The 14,305-nt window shown below is 37.2% G+C and overlaps 4 protein-coding genes across 6 annotated transcripts; 1 reads left to right on the top strand and 3 right to left on the bottom strand.

Moving 5' to 3' along the window:
• On the bottom strand, positions 1–2,310 carry LOC116016975 (monooxygenase 2-like). 2 transcript variants are annotated; one of them, XM_031257475.1, is made up of 6 exons: positions 2,166–2,310; positions 1,931–2,068; positions 1,744–1,812; positions 1,409–1,574; positions 1,018–1,249; positions 1–694 (listed from the first exon to the last, which is right to left on the bottom strand). In XM_031257475.1, exons 1-6 carry the CDS (start codon positions 2,243–2,245, stop codon positions 156–158), a joined length of 1,224 nt encoding a protein of 407 aa, XP_031113335.1. In that variant the 5' UTR covers positions 2,246–2,310; the 3' UTR covers positions 1–155. The 2 variants fall into 2 exon arrangements, with proteins under 2 accessions (XP_031113335.1, XP_031113326.1); XM_031257466.1 differs by having other exon boundaries at positions 1,922–2,068.
• A 1,056-nt stretch (positions 2,311–3,366) lies between these two features.
• Positions 3,367–6,811, bottom strand: LOC116000860 (protein argonaute-2-like). 2 transcript variants are annotated; one of them, XM_031240720.1, is made up of 9 exons: positions 6,674–6,811; positions 6,325–6,447; positions 5,815–5,895; positions 5,640–5,728; positions 5,472–5,546; positions 5,219–5,277; positions 5,061–5,132; positions 4,044–4,769; positions 3,367–3,775 (listed from the first exon to the last, which is right to left on the bottom strand). In XM_031240720.1, exons 2-9 carry the CDS (start codon positions 6,445–6,447, stop codon positions 3,687–3,689), a joined length of 1,314 nt encoding a protein of 437 aa, XP_031096580.1. In that variant the 5' UTR covers positions 6,674–6,811; the 3' UTR covers positions 3,367–3,686. The 2 variants fall into 2 exon arrangements, with proteins under 2 accessions (XP_031096580.1, XP_031096587.1); XM_031240727.1 differs by lacking the exon at positions 6,674–6,811 and having other exon boundaries at positions 5,815–5,909; positions 6,325–6,449.
• A 1,568-nt stretch (positions 6,812–8,379) lies between these two features.
• Positions 8,380–9,828, bottom strand: LOC116019760. Its single transcript, XM_031260087.1, has 4 exons — positions 9,293–9,828; positions 9,104–9,206; positions 8,844–9,005; positions 8,380–8,723 (listed from the first exon to the last, which is right to left on the bottom strand). The coding sequence occupies exons 1-4, from the start codon at positions 9,547–9,549 to the stop codon at positions 8,595–8,597; spliced, it is 651 nt and encodes a 216-aa protein (XP_031115947.1). The 5' UTR covers positions 9,550–9,828; the 3' UTR covers positions 8,380–8,594.
• A 1,514-nt stretch (positions 9,829–11,342) lies between these two features.
• On the top strand, positions 11,343–14,226 carry LOC116015820 (E3 ubiquitin-protein ligase ATL23-like). Its single transcript, XM_031255988.1, has one exon. It carries the CDS (start codon positions 11,824–11,826, stop codon positions 12,232–12,234), a length of 411 nt encoding a protein of 136 aa, XP_031111848.1. The 5' UTR covers positions 11,343–11,823; the 3' UTR covers positions 12,235–14,226.
• The last annotated feature ends 79 nt before the right edge of the window (positions 14,227–14,305 follow it).

A 14,305-nucleotide genomic window follows, 5' to 3' on the forward strand; every position in this document is an offset into this window, starting at 1 on the left:
TTAATGGAACAAAATGCATTGTCATTTATTCAATAATTAATGGACAAACGTTTTCAAATGTACCATTCAATTACATAAATGGTATTGCAATTTTTTTTTTCAATGTTGATCATTTGAGATGGATAGATGATATACACACAAATTAAACACACTAATTAATTTAGTTTTGTAATAAGTTTTCCACAATCAAATTGTGCCCTTTTGAGCATGGTCCGGATAGTGCGTTTAGCCAACCAATAATCCCTCAACACTGTAATCACATTCCCATTCCTCTCTTGCACCATTCCCACCACGTAAGAAGTGGTAATCAGATCAAACACTCTCCATCTCCTCTCCTTTGCATACTTTCTCAGACCCTTTTCTATGCTCCGAACCACACAATCTTCTCCTCCTCCCGCTTTGGAAAGAGCTTCGCCTAGGCACCGAGCCAGAACCACGCTATCCTCCAGAGCTGAGCAACCGCCTTCTCCGATGTCCGGTGTCATTGCATGCAGCGCGTCCCCGACCAAACACACGTTTCCTTTCACGATGTCGCCGAACAGAACGTTCCACGGTGACCGGAAACTCAGACGCGCGCCGGAAATGTTTTCCGGCGATGTTCGCTCTATAATGTCGGTTGCCTCTTTGAACCGTTTGGCTGCCTTGTCCAACACAAATTGCTTCATTTTCATTGGATCCTGATCCACTAATGCATCTAAATTAAAGGACAACAGTACAATTAAGATTTGGTTACATATATTATATTAGTGATCCAGCAGAAAATAGAAACCTAACACGCCAACTGGTTGGCTTGCTTTACTACGGACAATAATAGGGTTAAGGACGTTCTGCCTTAAACATTAAGTCAGGCCGAATTAAGCAGGCCAACCGGATTAAGTTTGGAGAGCTTATGACAAATCAGATTGGCACGAGTAGGCTGGTCTGTGGAGTATGAGGGGCCCAGACACTAGTGCGCGGGTGTTGTGTGCTGTGCTGAACTCTATGTCCGTGACATTAGGCTTAGACTTAATTACTTACAGTGAACGTCGGCGGGAGTGAAAGTGCAGAACCAATACAAGCTGTTATGATCACAGGGGAGAATACCGAGGCGAACGCCGCCGCCGAGGTGCAGCCGGAACTTTGCTCCGAAATCACTCCCCTCCGGGAACTCCACGTAGCCTCTAATCGCCGATCGTTTCGCGTCAACCGGCTTCTCAACTCCCATCCATTTGGCCACCACGGAATTTATTCCGTCCGCCCCTATCACCACCTTCAACATACATGCATATATGCCATTACATACAACATATATATACAAAATCCACATATCCATCAAATGAGAACAGAGTCATATATATAAAAAGTGAAATTGATCTCAACCGTCTTTATATGAGCTGAGGTTTCGTCAATATAAAATATTTATATATACCTTGCATTTGATAATGCATCCATCGAAGAGGTGCAGCAATTTGTAGGGTCCTGATTGTTGGATGGAAACAACCTTGGAAGAAAGCCTAATAGTGCCTTGTGGCAGTTCCTTGGCTATGGCTTCTATCATCAAACTTCTCCTCAAACAACGACTGTCGTAATCTTCGCTGTCAACGTCGTAGAAACCAAATTAATTAAATTAAAGGATTTGTGACATCTTTATATAGATAAGATCGATCATTGAATGTCTGTCTGTGACAACAATAATATAATCATATATATCGCCACGACACATGTGTACACGTAGCGTGCAGTGCAGTGTTGTAATTAACTTACGGCTTTTGATTTGGGTTGAGCGATAGGTCTGCACAAAGTTGGCCAGATTTCACAGAAAACACTTCAAACCTGTAACGTTATGTTACACCACATCACTCAATACAATTAAACTAGCTAGCTATAGCTAATTGAAGAACGGATATGATTCAAATTAGTGTTATTAATATAATATAATTACCGACTGAACTGGAGAGAGTTTTGTCGTAGGGCATTTCCGACGCCGAGAGCATCGAGTGCCCTCCATGCATTCGTCCAAGTGGCGAGTGCAAAGCCTGTGGTTCTCAGGGAGCTCGATGATTCCAGTACTAAGCTCTTTAGCCCAACCCTACACACAATCAAAACGTACAAGCTAATATAAGCTAATTATTGATGTTTTTAATTTAATTAATTGGTCCTTCAAGTTAAGTTGCTTTGCTTCATACCTGTGAAGTGCCAAAGATGTAGAGAGACCAGCGATTCCAGCTCCGACAATCACAATAATGCTCTCATTCAGAATCTCCATTTCCTAATCTTTTTTCTGCTCTCTCATCTTCTTTAGTTTAATTTATTGGATCAGGAAATGCATTATATTATTTGCCAAAGTTTTCTGCATGTACAGCTAAGTATTTACTATGTAGTACATAAAGTTTCTTAATATGGATGTGGTCATTTCAGCTTGAGATCGTTGAAACACGCGTTTGGTTCATACATGGAATCGGAATCATAATGGGTATCAAATACTTGCTAATGGTAATGGGTTTTAGCGAAAATATTTAGCTAGTTGGGTGGAATGGGAAAGAAAGGAGGAAAATAGATGAAACCCTTATTTAATAAGGGTATGGATTTTGGAGTATTCCAAACCCATAGTAACATTTACAGAACCTATCAACCAAACACAAGCAACATTTTTATACCCATTTCTTATGCCTAAACCCACCAACCAAACACACCCACAGGAAAAAACAAAAAAAAACAAAAAAAAACCACAGTGTGGCCGGCTACTTTAGACTATGGTGGGTGGGGAAATTCATCGAGATCCAAATGACTACCTTTTTATTTTGGAATTATTTAGCTACTTTAACAACTCTAGTACTGTACAATGTCCGGAAGACGTGTAACGTTAAATAAATCATGTAAAATGCTTATCCTGCTCACAGTATGGAATTTGTCATTTTCTTTGCCTGTGATCCAGTCACATCTATTATTAATTTAGTTTCTTTTACTCATCATCAATCAAACTATTCTTGATTAAATGGCATGTAGTGATTCTCCTGAGAGATCATGAGATCGAGTCTCAGCATATGATTAGATTTCTTTACTTATGATCCAATTCCCACTCAATTAAAACTAGTAATATATGATTATAGTTGAATCCTCTGATCTGTAATAAAACAATTTGACTTTAAACAACAGATCAAAAAGGTCTCATGCTCACTATAACCATCATACCATAACAAAACATATATAAAAATATAAAATTCAATGGATATCAATATATCATATGCTCACTAACCAATGGCACGTAAAGAAACGCCTGAACTATCATGCTCATATGTTTACTCATGACCTTATCAGAATTATTCTAGATTAGATTTGAATCTCTAACGTGTAACAAAATGAATGAAATTTTAACAGCAAAAGATCAACCATAGTATCATGCTCACTATTATAACCTTGACAAAAGATATATAAAACTTAAAAGGATACCATATAACGCTCACTGAGTCACTGACCAAATTACACGTAAAGAAACACCTGAACTAACAAATGAAAAAGCTGTAAATGAACCAAAATGGCTCACTACAATACAACAGACGTCCAACTTCCAATAAACATTAGTCTACACATCAATCCTATAGTTAATATGTACTGGCAACACACAACTACTGTGAAACATAGAAGTGAAGTGGAGCATACACTCTTTAGATAACATAGTTGCAGTATTTCTTCAAGGCTTGGACCAACTAAGCATATCTGGCAGTCGCGTGGATTGGCCCATTAGATCTGAATCCACCACGACCCCTACCACGGTCTCCCCTCCCACGAGCACGCCCTACACCAACAAACCATCCATAATAAGAATACTAGGTTTTATACTTGTATACATCCATCCCATAATAGTGACGAGAGAAGAATTAAGAAAATCAGTCTTCCTAGCTATCTAACTTATTTAATTTTAATTATATATGTACTTTTGTCAAGCAAAATTACAGCCACTACAGAGGTTCACTCAAGCTAAAGGAACAAGAATTACATAAAGCATCAAACTTTCAATGTAACATATAGGAGAAAAAGCAGTATCTATGTAGGATATGCAGTACCTTGACCCTGTGCAGGAGCCTCATAATTGTAGCCACCATCTCGCTGTGTATCAAATTGCGGACCATTGTAACCTCCTCTTCCATGCCCACGGAAATTACGACCTCTACCTCGACCCTGAGCAGCTGCCTCATAACTGTAGCCACCATCTTGCTGTGTATCAAACTGTGGACCATTGTAACCTCCTCTACCACGTCCATGGAAATTATGACCTCCACCTTGACCCTGAGACTCATACTCATAGCCACCATCTTGTCGTGTATCAAGATTTGGGCCATTGTAACCTCCTCTTCCGCGTCCACGGAAATTGCGACCTCTACCTCGGCCCTGAGCAGGTTCGTCATAATCATATCCACCATCTTGCTGCATATCAAACTGCGGGTCATTGTAACCTCCTCTTCCACGTCCATGGAAATTACGACCTCTACCTCGAGCATGAGGAGGTTCCCAATAATCATAGCCACCATCTTGCCGTGTATCAAACTGTGGGTCATTGTAACCTCCTCTTCCACGTCCACGGAAATTGCGACTTCTACCTCGACCCTGAGCTACAGGTTCCTCATGATCATAGCCACCATCTTGCTGCATCTCAAACTGAGGACCATTGTAACCTCCTCTTCCACGTCCACGTCCACGGAAATTACCACCTCTTCCTCGACCCCTTCTGCCGTAGCTACGATTTCTATCATATCCTCCATCATCATACTCAGCATCCAAATAACCATTTCCTTGCAAAAGATGCAAAAAGTATCATAAAGAACAAAGTAACAAAAATAAAATTAAAATCCACTCCTAGTCCTGATCAACACAATTCAAACTACATACTAGATCTTATTCTAGCCTTTGAAACTGCTATTTCAAAAGCAATAACTCATTAAATAATTCGAATAATTAAGTAGACAAAATGTAATGCACTTCTCATGTGAATTGTGATCATTATCTGCTGCATATAACTCAATTGATACTTTATATATTTTTACTAATAAGTCCGATTAATAGCTAACGACCGGAATTCATACCAGATACAACTCTAGGCCTTCCCCTTCCTCTACCACCTTGTCGGCCTCTTCCACGACCAGTAGGAGATCTCTCTAAAAATAGAACAAAAAATGTAAATGTTATTACAATTAAATGTGTTAAGAATAGTCACCTTATTGGCAAAAAAGGAGACAACTACCTTCATAATCAATCTCTGTAGACACTTTAACCTGGTCTGTAGGTATGGGCAGCTGATACCTGCAGAAAATTGAGAGAATAAGGGTGTCTGTAACAATTTCCAAAATTCACTTGCTTGAAACCTTCTTTACTTTAATATTGCTATTTAATATTATTTTAATTTTAAAAAAAGTAAAATAAAATAAAATAAGCACAACAACAACAACCAGAAGGAGATATCAAGTTCTAGATCACCTGAAACTTATAAAACTCACCCAACATCTTTTGTATCCAGCTCATTCTTTGAGAGAGTAATTGTAATCATTGAAACATGTCTGGTGGTTTCCAAACTGCAGACATAACCAACACAACCTAAAACCAGAAATATCAAGAAGGTATTGGATATGCAGCAAAGCCTATAATTGGTTTTCAGATGCTCTTACGGAAGGAGGCCTTCCTCTAAGGGCTCCCATGTATCTGTGATGTCAGTGGATGTAATAGAAGTAATCTGGTGAAGACCAACAACTCTTCTCTATAACAGAAAAAATGAAACAACATAATCAGAAACCAAAGTTAGAAGACTATAAAAGGACGTACGAAAATCAAGGTAGCGAAAACCTTAATAAGCTCCACAATGGTAACAGTTTTGTTGATTGCTCTGCCCATTGCCTTGAAAACAATCTTGTCGGGTTCTTTTTCCTACACATAAATCACTGTACATGCATAAAATCGATCTGGAGAACAAGCATTACCAAGCAACGATGACAAAATTTTGTAAATGCAGAGTTTCTACTTTCTACACAAATTTACAGGTACACATTATATTGATAAATGCTCATTTGAAAGAATAATTATAAGAAAACAAATACATTCCCAACAGAATATAATCCATTTTCATCTCTCAATGTAGTTCCTCCCAATTTCCTATTCTATCCTGTTTACTCAGTAATTGAAAACAGAAATAAACAAGCAACCTTTTCAACATCACAGAAAAACTCAAAATCAAACACGTATTAACCTTCTTAGTTAAAGTAAAATGCACAAATGTAAGGGGAAATACCAGCAAAAACTAAATAAAAGTAATACCAAGTAATCCACATAAATGTGAGTACAAAACAAGTGTAATACCTGAAGTACACTCATGGCATAACTGATATAGTTTCGCATCCTTCCCTGGCTGGTAATCCGAATCTCATTCTCATCAATGGCTGTCTCTACCCTCGGCTTCTCCACCCTTTGGTACCGATCCATCTACGCACCACCACAGAGTTAGCTTGAAAACCTTTCAGTTCAAACTTTAGAATCCCTAATCTTCACAAAATCAAATCTCCAATGAAAGAACACACCTCAAACCTCAACAATTTATTGAAGCTAAAATCAAATTTTCGACCATACTCGAGATAGGGTTTTCCTTACGCTGGGATATTACTATGCTGATAACCAAAATTGAAGTGCTGAGGGATGAGATTGACGTTACCTTTAGCCTGGAATAAGGAACCGACAGTTCGCTCCGCGAAGGAAAGCCCTCTTCCTCTTCGTCGCCTTCGTTTCTGCGTTCACGCTATGACCCGCTTCACTGCAAAGTCGCATGTACTAACATGCCGTTTCGAAGGTTGTCTTAACTACCTTCAACCGGTTTAACCGGCAAGGATTTTTTAAATTTTTTTAAAAAGCAGATTATGAATTTTCTTGTAGTGAAATGGATGAATTAATGGATTATAATACTTGTTATAAATACAAAATTTTATAATTAAACTTTTTAAATTAATATAAATGTATAGTTAGGAATTAAATGGAGATTCAAAATTTATTTACCCCCATAACAAACATGACTCTATATCCGTTTGATGGTGTGCACGAGGTAAACGCTGCTCATGTATAATAACTCACGTGTAACTGGCTCATTCAAGAGAGTGTAATACAATAATCATGCTTCACTCATTCAGTCATCTCCTCGAGACTAATGTTGCTATTTTAATGTATCAAAAGCAAAGTACTATATAAAATATTATAATTAAAATTTTTCAGTGATAACAAACATGATTTTACTGTCTGATGGTATGCGTGAAGTAAACACTATTTCTGTGTAATGATTTATTTGTGACAAACTAGATCAAAAAGTATTATATAAAAATCATGTTACACTCACTCGTCCACTTCCTTCATGATTCACGATTGATATTTTAATGGACCAAATGCAAATCACTATATAAGATATTATAATTAAAATTTTTCAGTGATAACAAACATGACTTTACTATCTGATGGTGTGCACGAAGTAAACGTTGCACTTGTCTAATAATTTATTTGTGACAAACACAATAAAATAAAGTGTCATATAAAAATCATATTACACTCACTTGCCCACTTCCTTCAAGATTCATGGCTGATATTATAATAGACCAAAATCAAATCACTATATAAAATATTAAAATTAAATTAGTCCTGCAAATTGTCAAATTGTCAAATTGTCTTGTGTATATTCCTTTTGGAAGCTGTTAACCAAGCAACATCATCCTAGTAATGCTAAAAGGATGACTCCAAAATTCAGTACGTGTCTTTTAAAATAGTGTAATTAAAAAAAATTATTTATACGGCGTTGGATAGTAATATGGGCAAATTATATGGTGGACCATGGTCCACAATGCATTGTGGACCATGATCATAACTGATACTGCAGTTGTGTTGAATGGATACTGCAGTTGTGTTAAAAAGATACTGCAGTTGTGTTGAATGGAAACTGCAGTTGCACATAACAGAGGTCATTCATGTGTTCAACACAACTGCAGTATCCATTCAACACAGCTGCAGTATCTTTTCAACACAACTACAGTATCCGTTCAACACAACTGCAGTTCCAGATGAATGACACGGCCTCTGTTTCGCGCAACTGCAGTTCCCTTTCAACACAACTGCAGTATCCTTTCAACACAACTGCAGTATCAATTCAACACAACTACAGTATCAACACGGCCTCTGTTTCGCGCAACTGCAGTTCCCTTTCAACACAACTGTAGTATCCTTTCAACACAACTGCAGTATCAATTCAACACAACTACAGTATCAACCATGATCCATGGTCCACAGTATAACGACTGAGTAAGATGTGGACTTACTTGATACGTCAATTAATATATTAATTTAGAATTTCATAATTTAAATTTCAAAATAACGACTTGAACCTTTTAGTCTCCATAGCCCAAATTTCACATAAATAAAACACTTTGAATCATCACATAAGTCTTACAATTGTACCATTGATCTTAAGAAGTGGAATAAGTACAGTGATCCAAAATACTATAAATTTTCGACTTTTTTTAAGGTAATAAAACTTAAACGCAGTAAGCTATCGATAACGAGTTCAACTAATTAAGTAGTTTGTATAGCTTCTTCCATAGCTAGGCGAACAGCAAAGGATCAATGATGGATTTCCATTTCTTGTAGTCTAAGGCAGAGCCACCATCAGGCAATGGAAAACCATTCACGAAGAAGAAAGGCGTCCCATAAACCCCCTTCACACAACCATACTGTCAAATAACAAACCAATCCAAACTACATCAAATTCATACCCCAAAATCTCACTCTGTTAATCTGTAAATACTGTAATGACCCAACATCATCATATCATGTTTAACGTAATTAATTACCTTGAAGGAAATTCTTGTGGCGTGATCAGTTTTGGTGTCGGTTAACCCAGATTTGAGTTTAGTGTACGAGGAACCCCCGACTGTTTTAGCTGCAAATTTTGCTACTTTATCTACAACAGACGCTCTTGACAAGTTGAAAGTCGCTTGCCCGTAGAATCCCTCCTGAACATACAGTACAGTTAATTCATTCATGGTACATACCTTAAATTTATCAAATAGAATCTAATCCGTTTGGTACGGTACGGTGTTGATTCTCTCACCTGGTAGTGGAAGAAAGATTCCAGCAACTGAAAAGTGGCCGAAGAATTCAACCCGTTGACCACATGCAACGCTCGGGAACAAACGAATGCATTGTCATGGTAACTGCAACACAACCACACATACTATAAATCACTCCACTGTACTATATATAAAGAAGAACCAAATTAAATTAAATTTATTGAACCTACGGCAAAGGAAAGGGATGAACGACAAGGGAGACACGGGAGCCGTAGTGAGATAGAGCTTGCTTGAGCGGCGGCCACGAGTCTCTACTGTCGGGACAGACAGGGTCAAAGAATGCTTCAATCATTACAGAATCAACCCTGGCGACTCTTTCCTCGTACCAAAACCCATCCTGCCTTGTCGGAATCGGAGCCTGACCATAACTCGCCTGAACAAAAATCAACATAACAAATCCTAACCCAAAAACCAAAACCGTCATCATCTTCCGGCGCACCTCAATCACCACTGAGAAGAAAACAAATGAATCTTTAACTTTACAGATAAAAAGGAAAAGATGCTGCCTTTAACGTGAGGTACTCATCTTTAATTATCAAATTCCGCTACCACAATTAATCCAAAAACAACAAACAAAGCCAAGTCAAGCTAAGCTAACCACCCCAAAATCACGTGACCATTATGAAGATAAGATATTTGAACTGATGAGGCCTTTCATTTTAGTACAGTGACTTTAAAAACAACATTACATCCACTTTTGTTGTTGTTTTCTTTTGTTTGGGGCATAATAATCGAAACACTGAGATTGGAGTGTGGAAATACTATACTATACAGAAAGCAAGAGCACTACAGTGACTGTGGGGCCCAAAACCGTAAGCCTGTCAAATATATAGGCATCAAATCACCAGCGACCAAACCCACTCGCCATTGCATAAGGTTAAAATAAATCTCCATGAAGATAAGGAACAGATATTTTAACATTTTCTAACACAAATCTGGGTATAGTGCAAAGCTGACAGCGCCGATCAAAGCATTTAAATATATAGGGTTATATAATCCAATCTTGTTTAACATTCATATCTCACCACCTACTCTGATCTATTTTATTTTTGGAAACAATCAGTTTGTAACATCAATCTCGTATTATATATAAGGTAGACTTATAATATCGTACTCGCATGGTGTTAGGGATATAAAGTTGGATTAGAATTTGATGCTTCACTCATACAAGGACTGAGTGGATTAGCCACAATATGAATAGTGGGGTTGGTTGACCCACTAGAAATTTGACCAGTAGTATAATTGCTTTATATTTTTGTGTTAGTTTATCTTCTACTTTTTATTGGTAAGTAGATCTAAAAGTACTAATATGATGTATTAAGAACAATGAAATTTGGAAAAAATCTTAGCCAGGGTTGGATAGCTAGCTTAGTAACAAAAACTTTTTAAGTTCGTGTTCATTGTTTATCTCTTTGTGATTTTTTGCTGATTAAGGTTAGAATACTGACTTCACTCAAAGCACACTTAAAGTGTCTTTGGTTGACAAGTTTAGCTATCAGGTATCAAAGTTATTGTTATTGTTTGGCCGACAGGTTTTAACTATCAACACACTCATTTGCTGATTTGCAATCTATGCTAGCTAAACTCACAAGACAAACTTTACCTATGATGTAGGTTCAAGTACCGATATGGAATGTTTTTATAAATAGTAAATCTCACTCAAAATGAATATCTCAAAACATTGTACCTATGTTTTGTTTTTTCAAAATTTAAGGTCATAACCAAAGAAATGCACATACTAATTTCACTATATACGACATTGATGTAGACTCATTATCTAGTCTATTCTAGACCAAAAGGCAGAAGGTAATAATTGTTTTGAGGTGGGGCGGGGGTTGGGGGGGACGTTCTTATCATTTACTAACTATTGGTAATCAGCTTAAGAGTGCCTTGGTGGCAGCTAAATAGACCTTTCAAACAGGAAAAGAAGCAAAGGCTGAAAAGCACACCAATTAATTCCTAACAAAGAGCCAAAGATGCCCACAGACAGACCCCATTCTTAGCCCACAGACCCCCCAATCCCGTAAACCACAAGGCATACTTTAATTCTGCAGTTTTGCACGGAATTGAATTCCACTTACCCCTATAACACTACAAACTCCAGCCAGTTTAACGTGATTATTATTAAATTTTCTTAATCAATCATTAAATTAAACATTCGTTAAGGAGGGTTCATCGGTGCCGTGTTTTCCACCCTGACATTCAAGAATTGAAACACGTTACATGCCATCTTATTAAAGCTGCAAGGCCATTTTATTGTTGTTCGGAGATGTTTGATGGGTTTGTTTTTTAGTTTTGTTTCATCTCTTTCTTTACCTTTCCCAATGCGAATGTAGGGGCCGTTACTCCGCCAATAAAAAGCCACGTCACCCTCGCAATACTTGATAATACCCCACCACCTCATCATCAATCAAACAAACTCCGTTTGGCCGCTTCCTACGTTTCGTACGGGAGGCCTCTAAATCTAATCTCCAATTCCCTGTTCATCCAAACATGTCCTTGTTGCCAGCTCTTCATAATTCATAAATCGTCGTATATAAGTCTCCCGTTTAAGTTTAACTCTAAAGACTAAAGGCTTATTGCCATGCGAAAAATGGTGTGAGTTATCTACGGCGCCGCTCTACTCCAAAACTCCGTCTGTACCGCCTTTCCGTTACCAAAAATAGGTACGGCGCACTTTTCTCAGCGTTCGACGAAAACAATGTTGTTCTCCGTGTTTCTCGCTCTCTTTCTACCATGCGCCGGCATGTCCGTAGTGTTGGTGGTCTACTTCTGCTTGCTATGGTACGCCGCCACATACAACGCCGCCGCAGCCGCCGCCGGAAACGGCGGCCAGTACGCGGCGAAGAGCACTCAGCAAACGGGTCTCTCCGCCACGCAGCTGGAGAAGCTGCCGAAAGTCACCGGGAAGGATTTGGTTCTGGGGAACGATTGCGCTGTTTGCTTGGACAATATCGGGAGCGACGAACCGGCTCGGCTGGTTCCCGGTTGCAACCACGGGTTCCATCTAGAATGCGCCGACACGTGGCTGGCAAAGCACCCGGTTTGCCCGATTTGCAGAACCAAGCTCGGGCCGGAGCTCTTCGACCCGCCGGAAGCTAACCCCTGCTGAACTGACGGCTTTTCAGTTCCTGTGGATAAGTTTCAGGTTATGGGTAGTCATCGTATTTTCTTTATCTTTTATCTTTATTTCCGTTACTAGGAAACCCCCAAAAAAAAAAAAAAAANTTTTTTTTTTTTTTTTTTAAAAAAAAAAACTTTAATAGGCATCGTAATATATTAAGGTTATGGATGGCACGCTGCGTGATGCATGCGGGCATGTTCTATAATAATACACTGATAAATAATGCTCCGGGCGGAAACAAAAACCATAACATAAAGGAGTTGCATTCTAAGGTATTCATCGGCACATATATTTTCTTTTTATACCAAATTAAATATAATCAAACTTAATTATATATGATATTGTGAGTATAAGTGTTAACCGTATAATTTTAGTATAAAAATATCGGTCTCAATTAATATAGCTGAAATTTTTTATATGCGCATATGCACTCTATAAGAATATTGTGGTATTGTTGTGATTGAAAAAATTCATGTATAATTACGAAAGAATGTTACTATTGATTGTTAAGGACTTAACGTATGGAAGGGACATATGAAAAGATATTGATATATGGAGTAATTTATTTTTTAAAATCAAAATAAGGTGGGGGCAAGTCATGATTGAGAATATAAATTTTATATATTTGAAAATTATTGTCAATTATGAGCATGAAAATTACCAGTTACAAAGAAAGAACAGTGTGCAACTGGGCATGGTAAAGAATAAAATGCATTGGGAAGGAAGACAGAAAGAACAAAATGCATGGGCGGCATGGGCCTTGCTGAAAAATAACTGGCGGTATGTAAAGATCAGACAATTGTGATAGAACGCATGATTAAAGTTAGGATGTAGGCCAATGAACTTGTATTCTAACGGCACGAAGTGATTCTGAATTTGAATCATAATAAGGATGATATTGACTTGAGCAGATACTACAATGTAAAAAAATCAGTATTACTAAAAAAATTAGGATGTAGACTACAAAAATTCAAACTCAAAATAATTCATTTTTTTAAGCTAATAACTTAAAGAAGCTAATATTTAATTCAACTAAAAGATCATAAGTTTAACACGCTAACCAATTTGTTTTGGAAAAATGTCAAATAGGTCACTGAATTTTAAAAATGTACAGTTAAATCATCAAGTAAACAAAATATGTGTAATTGAGACACTTTTTTTAATTTTTCCTATAAAATCGGCCGGTCTTATTGCTTACATCTTATGTACTAAGTAAGAGTTACCATTTCTTCTGTCATACTAGTTATGATGAAAGATTGAAATATTTTCAACTCAAATTACACTAAAATAAATCAAAAAAGTCCCAATTACGCATATTTAACTTGTTTGATAGTTCGATTGTAATTTTTTTTTTTGGAATTCATCAGTAACTTAATTACATAAAAACGATAAGTTTAGTAACATATTTAATTCTATTTTCATTTATTTTGATTCATAACATTTTGTTTCATACAGTATTTAATATCTTTACCATTATAAAACTAATTTGGATTACAGAGTTTAATTTCATAATAAGCAACAACATAAGCATGTGATTTGAAACGGAATTTTTACGACATAGGCGTAGTATTTGATGACTCTTTAAGAAAAAGAAAAAGCTGAATTCCAGGGCATACGACATGTATACTTTGAAAGCTGGAAAGTGGCCAAACTAAAGATCTAGATTTAATTTAATTGGTTCCGGGGAACTATTGTGCGTGGTTTGCTTAGAATATATACAACGTAACATGGCATTCTTAACAATGTTATTCTTCAACCTTTCACTATTGGTATTCATCCTAAGAATACTAGGATTGCTGGAAGTCGGTGATCGCGCACCCTTACAAGAATCACTCCTTTAATCTTGTAATTACATTAATTATATGTTTGTAACTATTCCAAATTATTGCTATTCTTCCCGATGAAACTGTCTTACTACGTACTGTTCGCTGAATCGATTGGTTTATTTATTCTCATAATTTGAAATAAAACATTATAGTATTTGCGTTGAAACACAGCTTGTGAAGATCAGATCACTCAAGATTTGATTGCAATTGGCTCTCCAACATGTAGGGTTGCG

This window comes from Ipomoea triloba, chromosome 1, assembly GCF_003576645.1.
Source record: "Ipomoea triloba cultivar NCNSP0323 chromosome 1, ASM357664v1".
In the NCBI taxonomy this organism is placed as follows: domain Eukaryota; kingdom Viridiplantae; phylum Streptophyta; class Magnoliopsida; order Solanales; family Convolvulaceae; genus Ipomoea; species Ipomoea triloba.

Bases quoted from the DNA above. Each gene is read 5' to 3' on its own strand.
- LOC116016975 (XM_031257466.1), bottom strand. From the start codon at position 2,245: ATGGAGATTCTGAATGAGAGCATTATTGTGATTGTCGGAGCTGGAATC. The intron at 1,813-1,921 runs GTAATTATATTA...ATAACGTTACAG, and splicing joins AACTCTCTCCAGTTCAGTCG to GTTTGAAGTGTTTTCTGTGA. The intron at 1,575-1,743 runs GTAAGTTAATTA...CGACGTTGACAG, and splicing joins CTCAACCCAAATCAAAAGCC to CGAAGATTACGACAGTCGTT.
- LOC116000860 (XM_031240720.1), bottom strand. From the start codon at position 6,447: ATGGATCGGTACCAAAGGGTGGAGAAGCCGAGGGTAGAGACAGCCATT. The intron at 5,278-5,471 runs GTGAGTTTTATA...AATTTTCTGCAG, and splicing joins CTGGATACAAAAGATGTTGG to GTATCAGCTGCCCATACCTA. The intron at 5,133-5,218 runs GTAGTTGTCTCC...TTCTATTTTTAG, and splicing joins TACAGAGATTGATTATGAAG to AGAGATCTCCTACTGGTCGT.
- LOC116019760 (XM_031260087.1), bottom strand. From the start codon at position 9,549: ATGATGACGGTTTTGGTTTTTGGGTTAGGATTTGTTATGTTGATTTTT. The intron at 9,006-9,103 runs GTGAGAGAATCA...CTGTATGTTCAG, and splicing joins AATCTTTCTTCCACTACCAG to GAGGGATTCTACGGGCAAGC. The intron at 8,724-8,843 runs GTAATTAATTAC...GTTATTTGACAG, and splicing joins CCACAAGAATTTCCTTCAAG to TATGGTTGTGTGAAGGGGGT.
- LOC116015820 (XM_031255988.1), top strand. From the start codon at position 11,824: ATGTTGTTCTCCGTGTTTCTCGCTCTCTTTCTACCATGCGCCGGCATG.